The sequence below is a fragment of the Salvelinus sp. IW2-2015 genome, linkage group LG1, assembly GCF_002910315.2.
Source record: "Salvelinus sp. IW2-2015 linkage group LG1, ASM291031v2, whole genome shotgun sequence".
Lineage (NCBI taxonomy): Eukaryota > Metazoa > Chordata > Actinopteri > Salmoniformes > Salmonidae > Salvelinus > Salvelinus sp. IW2-2015.
This window is the reverse complement of record NC_036838.1, coordinates 30,201,977-30,218,253: the sequence shown is the minus strand read 5'-3', so window position 1 is coordinate 30,218,253 and position 16,277 is coordinate 30,201,977. Positions and strand designations below refer to the sequence as shown.

The 16,277-nt window shown below is 43.4% G+C and overlaps 1 protein-coding gene and 1 pseudogene across 1 annotated transcript; both read left to right on the top strand.

The window, feature by feature from the left end:
- The first annotated feature begins 1,071 nt into the window (after nucleotides 1-1,071).
- Nucleotides 1,072-4,643, top strand: LOC111968129 (uncharacterized). Its single transcript, XM_023993731.1, has 6 exons — nucleotides 1,072-1,255; nucleotides 2,414-2,549; nucleotides 2,711-2,891; nucleotides 3,108-3,209; nucleotides 3,485-3,604; nucleotides 4,380-4,643. Exons 1-6 carry the CDS (start codon nucleotides 1,136-1,138, stop codon nucleotides 4,468-4,470), a joined length of 750 nt encoding a protein of 249 aa, XP_023849499.1. The 5' UTR covers nucleotides 1,072-1,135; the 3' UTR covers nucleotides 4,471-4,643.
- Nucleotides 4,644-6,277: 1,634 nt separating this feature from the next.
- The window catches only part of LOC111973812 (myogenesis-regulating glycosidase-like), a 17,091-nt pseudogene continuing 7,091 nt past the window's right edge, over nucleotides 6,278-16,277 (top strand).

The following is a 16,277-nucleotide window of genomic DNA, read 5'->3' as shown; positions in this document are numbered from 1 at the left end:
AGAGCTTAGAGCCCGTTGAAGGAAGGCTGCTCAGATTTCAGAGAGAGAGAGAGAGAGAAAGAGAGAAAGAGAGAAAGAGAAGTACTTTGGTTCCTCCTGGCTTGGGTGCTGCTCATCTCACAACTGCCACATACAGTATAAGGGAGGTTGAGGCACCAACTCTACAATGTGCTTGCAGTAGAAAGTTGAAAGGATTCAAAGGATTTTTAAAAACTGAATAGCTAACCCAACACATTAGCCTACAGAGGCAGGATCTTAATTTCATCAGTAGTGTAAAGTACTTAAGTAAAACTACTTTCAAGTACTACTTAAGTCGTTTTTTGGGGGTATCTGTACTTTACTTTACTCTTGATTTTGGACAACTTTTACTTTTACTTCCCTACAATCCTGAAGACAATAATGTCATTTTTACTCCATACATTTTCCCTGACACCCAAAAATAGTCATTACATTTTGAACACTTAGCAGGACAGGCAAATCGTCCAATTCACACACTTCTCAAGAGAACATCCCTGGTCATCCCTACTGCCTCTGATCTGACGGACTCACTAAACACAAAGTCATTTTCTATTAAGGTATCTTCACTTCTACTCAAGTATGACAATTGGGTACTTTTTCCACCACTGAATTTGATCATGTTGCAGGATAACTTTCCTGCAATGCAGGACATTTTAAACTTGTAGTGTATTTGAGGTTTAAAAAATGGCCATTTCCACTGAGATTTCATACTTGATTTTCAACCCCTACAAAAATGTCCATGAATTATAATCCATTTAATAATTCACATTTCCTGTTGCTGCAGGATTATTTTCATGCTGCAGCAAACTGGCTCAAATGAAGATCCTACATTTGTATTGCTGCTTTCCAACTATTGTCCTGTTGCAAATGATCGCATTGAGTGCAGTTAAAAGGATTGTTCATGACAGAGACAGACTACAACAGTATATCTTGAAGATAACTGAAAAGGGGGCGAACTAGAGAGGGAGGTAGAGGGATAGAGGGATAGAAATAAAGCAAGGGAGGAGTGAGCAGATGACAGAGAGAGGGAGGATTCAGCTTGGGTTGGAAAGGTTGAGATTCACATAGCTCTTTGTAGGAGAGGTACTGTATAGCGACTGGGGCTCCTGGGGAGATCATGTCTCTCCAGCTCCAAATCAGCACATACACAGAGGAGTTCAGTTCACCTGGACGAGGGAAACCAACTCGACCAAGACCGTCCTCAGCCCACCGCAGAAATAACCCCCACCCCAGACCGGTAAGAACCAGGACATATAGTAATATACTGGTAACAGCCAGGACAAACCACATAGACAGGTTAAGAGTAATGGAGTGTAGTTGAAGTGGATGCTAATTGCAGTACAAGTGATATTACTCTGACATAACAGAAATATCAACTTGCAGTTGTTGACATAAGCATTAAAAGTTGATATACCGGTTTATTTCACACTATTTTGTGTAACGTCTTCTACTTATGAATGCATTCTGTTTATATTATGAATGTTGTGTTATGAAGTCCTTGTGCAGGTTCCCTTCAAATACTCTGATACCCATATTTCATAGCAACGGTCTACATTCTACACACATCTGCCTGGTTAACACTCTGAGAATGGCACATGCTCGATGTCTGAATTGTATCAGAGGTTTTCTAATTGATTGGATGATGTTTCAGATGACAACAAATCCCCCTGTGGGTTTGCTACTTTTCCTCTTGCCTCCTTTGTCCCCTATACACTTCCTCTCTTCATTGACCCAGAATGAGGCCTAAACCCTCTTACGCTAATTGGAGGGCCATTGTTTACATACATCTCTACAGGGTGAAAGCTGCATGTCATCTATTATTCAATGCTTCCCTCTCTCCCCTCGTGAGATGGCATGTAAACAGAATCACGAGGAAGCTTTACCTTTCCTACCCATAACATAATGCTTAATGATTGTGTGTATACAGTAACACATAGATACTAGATATAGAACCGGATGTGTTTTTGGCCCGGGACAGTAGAGACACACAGACCATACACAAAAGGCAAATGTAACAATTTTCTGTAATGCATTATTACTTGGCATAGGCATGTATGAGCCTTTAGAATGTCTTATTATAATATGTTATGTTAGGTATGTTATGTAGTAGGACATCTTCAACTGACCCCAAAATGGCTGTTATTTAGCCAGTATCATTATGACAGAGAAAAGCAGGGCATACATGCTTTTGACAAGTCTTACAATGCACTGTAACTACATTATTATGCATTATACCCGCAGGCTTCAAGTAAAGTGTTACCAAATCCTCTTCTTACACTACTATCCCCATAATTATCCAGAATGCGTCACCTGAGCCAACCATCCATCTATCTTCAGTGCTCAGAGCCGAGGGACGGGTGTCTTATTTCCTCTCTTTTCCCATCTACCCATACAGGACTTCCTGTTGCCCAGGAAACTGCAGACGAGCCACAGGGCCTCCCGGTCAGTGTTCCAGGTTGCTACTGCTCCTGTAAACAACGGCCGTCCACTTTTCCCTCCTGTCCGGCACTTGTCTTTTCAGCATAACCCAGGTATGACACTCTGTGCTCTATTCTACCTGTTCAACCAATCATTGCCTTATCATCATCTCATCTCCCCCTTGTTGTTTGTGTGTATGTGCGTGCGTGCCTGCACGTGTGCACATAGTGGTACATTTGTTTTGCATGATCTTATGTGGCTCTTCTTCCACAAGATGGCAAACGTGCATGCTCTCTCAGTGCTGTGGACACAGAGCCGCCACGCATACCACCCCTCAGCCCATCCAGAACAACACAGCACATGCTGCCACTTGCAGGCTGGCTASACAAACCACACATGACTGACCCCTCCATCAGAGACATGCAAATCCAACCACTCCTAAAAAACATACAAAGGTAAAGTATGAGGTCTTCACTCCTTATGTCTTTTAGTTTTTTATCCAAATCAGTCACCCAGTGCATGTATTATTATAATGATGCAGTGTATACTGCCACATGTTGCTCTGATTGAAATTGAAATCAAGATTGTGATCTCTCTGTTCTTTTCTGGGATTTATTCCAATGGAGATTATTATAATACTTGCGATTAATACGACTTGATGTTGATTACAGCAACATGGATTCCTCCAAGTCATTACAACAGAGGCCAGCTTGCTACCTGACTGATACCCAGTGTTACCGGGGTGACCATCCACACTCATCACAGGGACTGAGGTGAGAGTGACCTTTGAACCCTGACCTCCGGAGGCAAGTTCAAGCTCATTTCAACTTATTACACATGTAAAAAAAGATGGACAAATTATGAATGTCAACGTATGAGCCCCATAGAAAAACCATAGTCTCAATCCATTTTTGACGGATACAAAATATCTGTTTACTTGTTACCCATTTGAATACCATACTGTAAACACTTAATTCATTTGAAAGGGCATATACAATTTATATGCATTAGTTTGTTGGGAAATTCAAACTGTCTTTGTTTCTGACAGGAGAAACTCAGGCATTGAACATCGGAATGGACTTCAAAATGGCAGCCTCCCAGGCGTTAGGCACCTCCTACCACAGGCCCACTACCGGAGGTCTCGCTCCAATACTACACTGGATTCATGGTACAGTACATGCTCTTACATCTCAGTACATGTTCTCAGTAACACATTGTTTGAAAAGCCTACTACAGTATATAAAGATATTGAACTATCCACAGTTTCAAGTGTGAAGTGCAACACACAATACTGTAGCCAAATTTACAGTCGGGGTATATAGTGAATGTAGTTCCATGCCATCAGTGGTGTAAAGTAAAAAATACTTGAAAGTACTACTTAAATAGTTTTTTTTGGTATCTGTACTTTACTTTACTATATATATTTATGACAACTTTTACTTTTACTTTACTACATTCCCAATGAAAATAATGTACTTTTCACTCTATACATTTTCCCTGACACCCAAAAGTATTTGTTACATTTTGAAAGCTTAGCAGGACAGGAAAATGGTTAAATTCACGCTCTTATCAAAATAACATCCCTGGTCATCCCTACGGCCTTTGATCTAGCGGAATCACTAAAMACACATGCTTAACTTGTGTCCCTGGCTATCCATAAATAAAAAAACAAGAAAATGGTGCCATCTGGCTTGCTTAATATAAGGAATTTGTAATTGTTTATACTTTAACTTTTGATACTTAAGTATATTTAAAACCTAATACTTTTAGACTTTTACTCAAGTAGTATTTTACTAGGTGACTTTCACTTGAGTCATTTTCTATTAAGGTATCTTAACTTTTACTCAAGTATGACATTTGGGTGCTTTTTCCACCACCGCATGCCATTGCAGCTACAGTCGACACATATTATATCAAATGTATAGTTTGTTTTTATGTTACAGTGGTGGATACAGCTGTTTCAACGTGGTGAAACCTTACCAGGCTGGATACTACATCATTCATCCAGAATTTGTGTCTGAGTGCCTACGCTGAAAGTTTAACCACATATTCAATAAACTGTACTGGATTTTTCAGAGATCTTCTGCAGTGTTTTGATCTTGACAGCTGATTAATTTAATGCTTTATTCATAACTCATTTATAATGTAAAGTAACAATGTAAAGTAATATTACCTGAAATCCAAGTTATTAAAATGGAAATAAAGGAAGCATATACCAACACTGTTGGCTTGAAACTTTGTTGCAGCTTAGTCTGATTCCGCTGTGCTGTTCCACCACCAAGTGGTAAACAGATAGTATTGCATGAGTGAGTTCATACCAAGAGAATACAGATGGGTTTTTAGCTATTGTTCTCTTTCTTGTGTCTGGTTTTCACAAGAGAAGGTCACGGTTGTTTTATATGGGTATCTTTCATTTATTTGGTGTGGGCTCCGGCCAAACAGTAGGCTGCGTGGATAAACWGTGAATTCGTAAACTCAAGCCTCTGTCGGAACAATTGTTCCTTTATGATCTAGCCAGGTCATTACATTGGTGTCAGAAGTAAAAACGCTTGAGGTAGACCGCTAGAATGATGGCGGCTGAAGCGGGCATGAGTGCTTCGTCGACTGTGCTTTGCGCGGATTCTGATGAACGGACCGAAGGGGTGACGTAGACGCTGCGGACGAGAAATCTGGGGTTCAGGATGTAGACAAACATGGCGGCGCCCAGTTCCATATTGTGTCCATATCTGCTAAGACTCCGGTAAGGCGGATTGGGAAGCTTTTCATGCTCAGTTTGAACTGTTAGCTCATTTTGGAGGGTGGTAGAATGAAGATAGGGCACTGCAGTTGGCTTTGTGCCTCACAGATGATGCTTTGTCCTGTTTGATATTGATTAGCCCCAGGGACAGACGTCATTATGGGGCTTTAGTGGGAGCACTGAGGTGGTGCTTTGGACAGTGTGTACATCCCGGGCTACTGCACTCTGAACTGAGTAACAGCCTGGAGAGCCACTATGGGTGCTAGCTAATGACATTGAGAGCCTCTCTCGGTGGGCATATGCTCACATGCCCCCCTCTGTGCAGAGTGAGCTAGCACGTGACCAGTTCATACAGGCGCTTTCTCCTACGGAGCTGCGCATACAGACCCAGCTGGTTCATCCTGAGTCATTGCAGATAGCTTTGGAGAGGGAGCTCGTGTGAGCTGAGGCTTCAGCTGGGGCTTCGGTGGGGGTGCAGGGAGACAGACCCACTGCACAGGCTGGGGGGGGCAGAGCAGCCCAGAGCCGGAAACGCCTGCATGGGTGGCTGAAAGGACTGAACTCATTCGTGCTGAGTCGCTAGAGGCGGCAGGAAACACACCCCCTGGTCAGTAACCCTGGTGAGGCCAGATATTGTGCCAGGTTGGACTCAGTTTGAGCCCACAACTGTGCAGCGCCGCACAGTCACAGGTGAGCTGGCACCCATGAAAGAGAAGGGAATAATGATTCTGACAGTAGGGGGCAGGACTGTGCGTCATCCTGTGTGGGTGGCGGCTGTGCAGGATCCTTGTATCCTGGGGTTGGACTTTCTTAGGAGCACAGGCTGCCAGTTAGACCTAAAGGGGGTCACACTGAGCTTCCAGGGAGGGCCGGCTGTCACCATGGCCACCCCTAATGTCACATTCACACATTCACACAACCCAACAACCCCTTTACTCCAACAGTTAAAGCAGCAGAGACTCATGGCTAACCCTGACTTTTCCCCAGCCCCCTGTCACCCAAGGCTGTGTGTTACATTCCCCCAGCTACCTCCATGACACATCCCTCCGTGAGCCCGGGCCGCCCCGGGAGACTGCGGCTGGCTGATGGCGTGCTACAGCAGGCATGGAAGGAGTCAGCTATGGGAGAGGAGAGGTGGCAGGTGGTGGCCCCCGTCAGGGCTTTTACTGGGGTCGGCACAAGAGGGACGTGGAGGACTTTTTCTGCTGCTGTGACAACTGCACAGCGAGAAAAGTCCCTCCAGGCCGCTCTCATGCTCAGCTCCAACAGTTCCCAGTTGAGGCTCCCATGGAGAGGGTGGGAGTGGATGTAGTTGGGCCGTTCCCCACCACAGACAGTGGAAACCGCTGGGTGCTCACGGCCATGGACTATTGCACAAAATGGCCCGAGGCCTATGCTCTGCCTGACCAGGAGGCAGAGACCATCGTCGACGCCCTGGCAGCGGGGATGTTCAGCAGGTTTGGAGCTGAGTCCATCCACAGCGACAAAGGCAGAAACTTTGAGTCCTGTGTGTTTRCCACCATGTGTGAGAGGCTGAGTATGCACCTGCACTACTCCTCTCTATCCTCAAAGTGATGGCCTTGTGGAGCGCTTCAACAAAATGCTTGGACAGCAGCTGGCCATCGTCTCTTCCAAACACCAGCGTGACTGGGACAAGCACCTGCCTATGGTCCTCATGGCATGCAGCTCCGCTGTCCAAGACTCCACCTCCTGCACGCCTGCCCTTCTCATGCTGGGGAGAGAGATCTGCAGAGATGGGATTTGGTAGGCCCCTGGATAGCCCTCCTGTTCCCCTGGGGCCGGAGTATTCCCGGAGATTCAGAACCGCCTGGAGACAGCCCACACCTTCACCAGAGAGCAGCTGGTGAATGCAGGCGTGAGGCAGAAGAGGAACTATGACGTGTACACCCGGGGGAGGCACTTTGTGGCTGGGGAGCTGGTCTGGGTCTACAGCCCTCTGAGAAAGAAAGGCAGATGCCCAAAGTTGGACAGCCACTGGGTGGGGCCCTGCAGCATCCTGGAAAGGGTAAGGGAGGTTGTTTACCGGGTGCAGCTTTCAGGGGGAGAAAGGTGGCACTGCACCGGGACAGGTTAGCCCCATACAGAGGGGTCTCTTCTCCCCAAACCCCAGGAACCCCCACAATTCCCCTCTCTGGCAATGACATTCCCCAGATGCAGCAGACAAGGCTCCAGACAGCCCACTCCCCCAGTCTCCCTCCCTGTGTCACTTCATGATTCCCCGGCGCTACAGATTGTATTCCCTGTTCCCTCATCCTTGTCCCCCATGTCCCTGCCTTCATCCCCTGGGCCCCAGAGGGGCAGCCCCCTGCCACATACTAAGCCCCCTGTTTCACATCTGGAAACTCTGCGACCATCATGGCCATGCAGGCAAAGGAGACCTCTGGGTCGGTTCAGAGACTTTGTTTGTTCCCTCGGGGACGAGGCACTTTGTGGTGGGGGGGGGGCAATTACAGTATTGTCTGATTTTAGTAACAGAGGAAGGATAGTTATTTGGATAATCGTAAACAGGTTTCCATCCAACCATTTCATACGCATGAATGACCTAATATGCTGACCAGACTGCTCACGTGCGCATGTCGATTTTGTCCACCAACACCAGACACGATCAGGGCTGCATTCCAAACACTTAAAAGACACACCCTATCCCATCAGTCCTCAAATGAAGTGGACACTTCTGAGGACGTATCATGACGTCTGACAAGTATACACTTGCAGGGCAGCTTCATTAAATAGTACCCGCAAAACATCAGTCTCAACATCAACAGTGAAGAGGCGACTCTGGGATGCTGGCCTTCTAGGCAGAGTTCCTTTGTCCAGTATCTGTGTTCTTTAACCCATCTTAATCTTTTATTGGCCAGTCTGAGTTAAGGCTTTATCTTTGCAACTCTGCTAGAAGGCCAGCATCCCGGAGTCGCCTCTTCACTGTTGACATTGAGACTGGTGTTTTGTGGGTACTATTTAGTGAAGCTGCCAGTTGAGGACTTGAGGCATCTGTTTCTCAAACTAGACACTTTAATGTACTTGTCCTCTTGCTCAGTTGTGAAACCTCTTTCTATTCTGGTTAGAGCCAGTTTGCTCTGTTCTGTGAAGGGAGTAGTACACAGCGTTGTATGAGATCTTCAGTTTCTTGGCAATTTCTTGCATGGAATAGCCTTAATTTCTCAGAACAAGAATAGACTGACGAGTTTCAGAAGAAAATATTTGTTTCTGGCCATTTTGAGCCTGTAATCGAACTGACAAATGTTGTGTAACAGAGTGAGCTGAGAGTCGGGAAGCAAGTTCAGGGAGTGAGTGCTTTAATAAATAAAATAAACAATAAATATGAAACACAAACAACGCACCGACACGAATACAGAGTCAATAACACCTGATGAAAGAACCAAGGGGAGTGACAGATATAGGGATGAAAATCAAGGAGGTGATGGAGTCCATGTGAGTGTCATCAGGCGCAGGTGTGCGAGACGATGGTGACTGGTGTGCGGGATAATTAGTAGCCTGATGACCTAGAGGCCGGAGAAGGAGTACACCCTCCCTGGCGCGCGGCTCCAGCCACAGGACGCCGTCAAAGGGGACGAACCCGGGGATCAGGAGCGGACCGGTCACCCCTGCTGATGCACGAGAACCTGTCACGCCAGTGGGGGCGTGGGAACCTGACAGATCGGAAGAAGCAGGGGAGCCTGGCGAWCCGGCGGAGGCATTAAAACCCGACGAGCCGGCTGAGGCAGGGAAGCCTGGTGATCTGGTTGAGGCATGAGAGCCTGTAGCAGTTCCCGGACCCAACGTCATTACTCTGACACAACATCTTTTATTAAAAAACACTCCCTAATGCTTCCCTTAGGTGAGGTGTTATTCTGTAATGAGTGCGCTGAGAGTCGGGAATCATGTTCAGGGAGTGAGTGTTTTAATAAATAAAAGAAACAATAAACACGAACCACAAACAACGCACCGACATGAAAACAGAGTCAATAACACCTTAGGAAAGAACCAAGGGGAGTGACAGATATAGGGATGAAAATCAAGGAGGTGATGGAGTCCATGTGAGTGTCATCAGGCGCAGGTGAGCGAGAAAATGGTGACAGGTGTGCGGGATAATCAGCAGCCTGATGACCTAGAGGCCGGAGAGGGAGTATACGTGACATGCTGATGCTCCAGATCCTCAACTAGTCTAAAGAAGGCCAGTTGTATTGCTTCTTTAATTAGCACACCAGTTTTCAGTTGTGCTAACATAATTGCGAAAGGGTTTTCCAATGATCAATTAGCCTTTTAAAATGATAAACTTGGATTAGCTAACACAATGTGCCATTGGAACACAGGAGTGATGTTTTTAAAAAAAACATGTATTTCACCTTTATTTACCTAGGTAGGCCAGTTGAGAACAAGTTCTCATTTACAACTGCGACCTGGGCAAGATAAAGCAAAGCAGTGCGACAAAAAACAACAACACAGAGTTACACATGGGATAAACAAAAGTACAGTCAATAACACAACAGAAAAATCTATATACAGTGTTCCTATGGTTGCTAATAATGGGCCTCTGTACGCCTATGTAGATATTCCATAAAAAATCTGCCGTTTCCAGCCATTACAACATTAACAATGTCTACACTGTATTTCTGATCAATTTGATGTTATTTTAATGGACAACATTTTTTGCTTTTCTTTAAAAAACAAGGATATTTCTAAGCGACCCCAAACTTTTGAACGGTAGTGTAAGTATTCACACCCCTGAGTCAATACTTTGAAGAAGGAACTTTGGCAGYGATTACAGCTGTTACTCTTTCTGGTCTCTATAAGCTTTCCACACCTGGATTGTGCAACATTTGCCCATTTATTATTTTCAAAATTCTTCAAGCTCTGTCAAATTGGTTATGATCATTGCTAAACAACCATTGTCAGGTCTTGTCATAGATTTTCAAGTAGTTTTATGTCAAAACGGTAACTCAGCCACTCAGGAACATTCATTGTCTTCTTGGTAAGCAACTCCAGTGTAGATTTGGTCTTGTGTTTTTGGTTATTGTTCTGCTGAAATGTGAATTAATCTCCTAGTGTCTAGTGGAAAGCAGATTGAAGCAGGTTTTCTTCTAGGATTTTGTTTGTGCTTAGCTCCATTCCATTCATTTTTTACCTAGAAACCCTCCCCAGTCCTTAACGATTACAAGCATACCCATAATATGATGCAGCCACTACTATGCTTGAAAATATGGAGAGTGGTACTCAGTAATGTGTTGTATTGGATTTTCCTGAAACATATCACTTTCTATTCAGAACAAAATGACAATTGCTTTGCCGCATTCTTTGTAGTATTACTTTAGTGCCTTGTTGCAAACAGGATGCATGTTTTAGAATATTTGTATTATGTACAGACTTCCTTCTTTTCACTCTGTCAATGTTGGTGATCCAGCCTCAGTTTGCTCCTATCACAGCCATTAAACTCTGTAACTGTTTTAAAGTCCCCATTTGCCTCATGGGGAAATTCCTGAGCTGTTTCCTTCCTCTCCGGCAACTGAGTTAGGAAAGACGCCTCTATCTTGTAGTAACTAGGTGTATTGATACACCATCCAAAGTTTAATTAATAACTTCATCATGCTCAAAGGGATATTCAGTGTCTGCCTTTTTTTTACCCATCTAACAATAGGAGCTCTTTGCGAGTCATTGGAAAACCCCCCTGGTCTTTGTGGTTGAGTCTTTGTTTGAAATTCAATGCTCTACTGGGGGACCTTATAGAGAATTGTATGTGTGGGGTACAGAGATGAGGTAGTTGTTAAAAAATCTTGTTATACACACTTATTGCACACAGAGTGACGCAGCGGTCTAAGGCACTGCATCTCAGTGCTAGAGGTATCACTACAGACACTCTTGTTCGAATCCAGGCTCTATCACAACCGGCCGTGATTGGGAGTCCCATAGGGCAGCGCACAATTGGCCCAACGTAGTACAGGTTTGGCCGGTGTAGGCCGGCATTGTAAATAAGAATTTGTTCTTATTAACTGACTTGCCTAGTTAAATAAAGATTCAATAAAAAAAATATTTACTAAAAAAAAATATATATATATACAGTGGGCTCCAAAATTACTGGAACCCCTGACCGGCAATGCACAAACAATACTTATACTTAAATATAAACAATATAATTATAGAGAAACTCAAAATGCCAACATGTGAAAAATACAGTACTTTAATGTTTCAATGGAACCCACCAAAATAATTTATTGATTAACAAATCAATGTCCTCCAAATCAAGGTTTCACAATTAATGGCACCCTTAAAGATTATTGTAAATAACATCTACCAAAATTAAACCAGGAATTAAAGGTCACTTATTTAAGTTTATATAAATCTTAAGGAACTATATTGAGCCATTACATCACTTCCTGTTTCACTAGTGTATAAAAATGATGTAACACGCATGCAATATCCACCATGATGAAAACAAAAGAACTGGCAGTTCAAAAGAGATATATGGTYGTAGACCTTCATAAATCTGGTAATGGCTACAAGAAGATCCACAAACGATTGAATATATGACTGAGCACTGTCAGGGCAATTATAAAAAGATTCAAAAGATATAGAACAGTTGAAAACCTCACGGGGAGAGGACGCAAATGCATTTTGCCCCCCGGGATAGGGAGGAGGTTGGTGAGAAGCAACAAAGTCCCCAAGAATCACTGTGAAATTATTGCAGTCCTTGGTGGCGTCTTGGTTTCAAAAAGCATCATCAGACGCCACCTCCAAAACCACAGTCTTTTTGGAAGGGTTGCCAGAAGAAAGCCCTTTCTGACCTTAAGACACAGACGCAAGCGCTTGGAGTTTACCAGACGTAATTTAAATTATGTCTGGAAGAAGGTGCTCTGGTTAGATGAGACCAAAATTGAACGTTTTGGTCAGATTCGGCATCTTTGGCGTCAACAGAGATGCATTCAAGGAGAGGCACCTCATACCCACGGTGAAATATGTTGGTGGGTCAGTGATGTTTTGGGGCTGTTTTAATTCCAGAGGTCCAGGGGCACTGGTTAAGATTGATGGCATAATGAATTCCCCCACGTATCAGGCAATTTTGGCTGAAAATCTGGTTACCTCTGGCAGGAGGCTGGGATTTGGCCATAGGTGGACTTTCCAACAAGACAATGACCCAAAACATTCCTCAAGTTCCACACAGAAATGGTTCTGTGACAACAAAATCAATGTTCTGCCATGACCATCTCAGTCGCCGGACCTCAATCCAATCGAAAACCTGTTAGCTGAGTTGAAAAGGGCAGCTGATAAGCGCAAACCCAAGAAAGTGAAGGATCTTGAAAGGATCTGCATAGAATGGTCCAAAATCCCTCCAAATGTGTTCCTTAACCTTGTAAAACATTACAGGAATAGACTCTATGCTGTTATCCTTGCCAGAAGTGGTTGCACTAAGTACTATATGACGAGTGCCAATCATTATTAAACCTTGATTTTGGTGAAATGTATTTTGTATTAAATAATTGTATGATTTTGGTGGGTTCCATTGAAATATTAAAGTACAGTATTTCTCACATGTTGRTATTTTGAGTTTCTATAATTATATTGTTTATATATTTTTTTAAAGTATTGTTTGTGCATTGCCAGTCAGGGGTGCCAGTAATTTTGGAGCCCACTGTATAATTATGTGACTGGTTAAGCACATTTTTACTCCTGAACTTATTTAGGCTTGCCATAACAAATAGGTTGAATACTTTATTGACTCAAGACATTTCAGCTTTTCACTTTTCATGTAACGGCTGTCTAATTCCTCCTCCTCAGATGAGGAGAAGGAGTAGGGATCAGACCAAAATGCAGCGTGTTGTGAAGACATGATGAATATTTATTAAAGCAAAGRCGAATACGAAAAACACTTGGAAAATTACAAAACAACAAAACGACGTAGACAGACCTGAACATGTGAACTTACATAAACACGAAGAACGCACGAACAGGAACAGACTAACCAAACGAACGAAAACGAAACAGTCCCGTGTGGTGCGACAGACACAGGAACAGGAACAATCACCCACAAACAAACAGTGAGAACAGCCTACCTTAATATGGTTCTCAATCAGAGGAAACGTCAAACACCTGCCTCTAATTGAGAACCATATCAGGCAACACATTTAACCCAACATAGAAACACATAACATAGAATGCCCAACCCAACTCACGCCCTGACCAACTAAACACATACAAAAACAAGGAAAACAGGTCAGGAACGTGACATTTCATCAATAAGTAAACTAAAAAATAATAATAATGTCCACTTTGACATTATGGGGTATTGTGTGTAGTAATCAAAATATTCTCAATTTAATCCATTTTAAATTCAGACTGTAACAGAATTCTGAAAAAGTCATGGGGTATGAATACTTTCTGAAGGCACTGTATATCTAGTGAAACGTTCAGGTTTCGTGTCAGGACTGGTTTGTTTATTTCACGCAGACATTTGCACAAGCCTAGCTGATAGTAAATCAGCTGAAATAACTAATATGCAGAACCTTCACAGGCCATTGACTAAAAAACATGACATCATGCATTTTTTTGTTATAACCTTTGGTATCACATGTAGGCCTAATTGTATGCTAATAATTGTGCTATTTGTGCTATGTTGTGTCTGGGAGCCACAGCCTGTTGATGTAAAATCCACTACTTACCCTTCAAGATTGGTTAGCGTTGCCGTTGAGGGAAAAATCTATAGCAAGGCTGGTTGAACACAGAATTAGACCATTAGATTGCTAATTAACTACAAGCATCCTTCATTATCGACCCTACAGCAGCCAAGGCAGGCTATGAAGGCCCAGAGCAGTTAGGAATAAAAGTCAGCACGCAAGAGGTTTCAGAGAGAGGCAGAGAACAGAAATCCCTGGGCCTGGTGCATCTTAAATTGAATTTCTCTCCTGATTTGCCCTGATAACTAACATCAGCCATGTAATTACCCAGAACCACCCTGCTTTGTATTGGCCTAGCTCAGTAGACCCTTGCAGTTTCTAGTGTAAGTGAGTGTGTATAGGTGTGTGTGTCTGTTTGAAGCTTCTGTGTGTTTACAGATGAGTTGGCACATTGCCAAGCTCCCAGTCTCCTGGTTTGATCATTCCTCCCACCATACCCCCATTGCTGATTGGAGTTGTTGCTTTGGTTACACATTTCCCTCAAGTTGCACTAATGTGGGCAAAGGTTCCATGATGGCCATTATATGTGACTGACTGACTGACTGCCTCAATTCGTTCTTATGCAGCAAAATTTGAAGTTGTGTTTTTTACATTGGATAAAAGTAGAGACTCAGAGCTAGAAAACGGTATATCATACACTGCAGTTGAGGAACAATGGGAAAATAAATCTGCTTTGAAAGTTGATAAACTTGGAACCCCACTTTTGAGAAAATGGCCCTTGAATAGTATTGGCAAACCTACTGGAGAGCTCTTCTTTGTCTACACACATTCAGCATCGTTCACACCCTATTAAGCATTAGCCCCACCCATCTCTTTAAGGACTTAGCGGGACACAGAGTTTTGTATGTGTGCCACTCTTTGGCTTTGTTGAATTTGGAAACAAAACACCCAGAGTAGGCCTGAATTCATACTGCAGCTCTATTGCAAAATCTACCTCAAATCAAATGTATTTGTCACATGCGCCGAATACAACAGGTTACCGTGAAATGAAATCTTACCGTGAAATGCTTACTTACAAGCCCTTAACAAACAATGCAGTTAAGAAAAATAAGAGCTAAGAAAGTATTTACTAAATAAAAAATAACATAACAAAAGAACAATAACGAGGCTATACACAGGGAGTACCAGTACCGAGCCAATGTGTGTAATATGTACAGTACATGTAGGTAGGGGTAAAGTGACTATGCATAGACGATAAATAGCGCGTAGCAGCAGTGTAAAAAAAAGGGGGGATCAATGCAAATAGTCTGTGTAGCCATTTCCTTTCTTGCATAAAAAGCAGGTATGTATGAACAAAACAAACACGTTGGTATTGCTGTAGGTGTCACGACTTCCGCCGAAGTCAGTCCCTCTCCTTGTTCAGGCGGCGTTCGGCGGTCGATGTCACCAGGCTTCTAGCCATCGCCGCTCCACCTTTAATTTTCCATTTGTTTTGTCTTGTTTTCTCGCACACCTGGTTCACATTCCGTCATCAGACTAAATGTATATTACCCTCTGCTTCCCCCATGTCTGTGTGTGGAATTGTTCTTTGTGTAGGGTGTTACGCTACAGGCTGGTTTGCGCTAGGTTTGTTTCAAACCTAGGTTTGTTGGTTTTGTTTAATCCGGTTCATGTTACCGTGGTTGTGCTTTGTGCTGCCTCGCCTGTGCCTTCGGGCCAGGGTGTATATTAAAGTTCTCCTGTTATCACCCATCTCTGCTTTCCTGCGCCTGACTTCCCGGCAACCAGTCACTCACCCCGTTACAGTAGGGCAATCTCCTAAAATGATTGTAGAGATATAGTGATTATATCTTCTGCTCTTGAAGTTTTCTTAGTGATTTCAAACAATGGGTGAGTGGATTTTGGGTTATTTATAGAGGGACTCAGCAGTAAGTAAACTCTCTTTGTCTCTCTCTCTTTCCTTCCCCCTCTCAGTGATTTTAGATCTGAAGAACTGCTAGGATTGCTGAGCCAACTTTGCCTTGAGACTTTGATCTAAAAGCTGGTTCTTTCTTTTCATTCAGGCAGTTAAACAGATGAAAAGAGTGGGGGCAATGTCTACTGAAAGAAGAACATTTCAAGACAAATTCCCTCGGCAGTCTCCAAGGTCATGCCTCATACATGTCTCTGCATACAGAAGAAATCACTTTGTATCTCAATGCATTGTGAGTGCCAATCAGGGAACTCCGGTTTTACTTTAAGGATACTTTCACAAATTTAAGGGATTCCTGGCAACCCATTTCACTGGCGGACTGTCACTGTACACCTGGCGCCGACAGAGATGGTCGCCTCGCTTCGCGTATTTAGGAAACTATGCAGTATTTAGTTTTTTTATGTATTATTTCTTACACTGTTACCCCAGGAAATCTTAAGTCTTATTACATACAGCCAGGAAGAACTATTGGATATAAGAGCAACGTCAACTTACCAACATTACG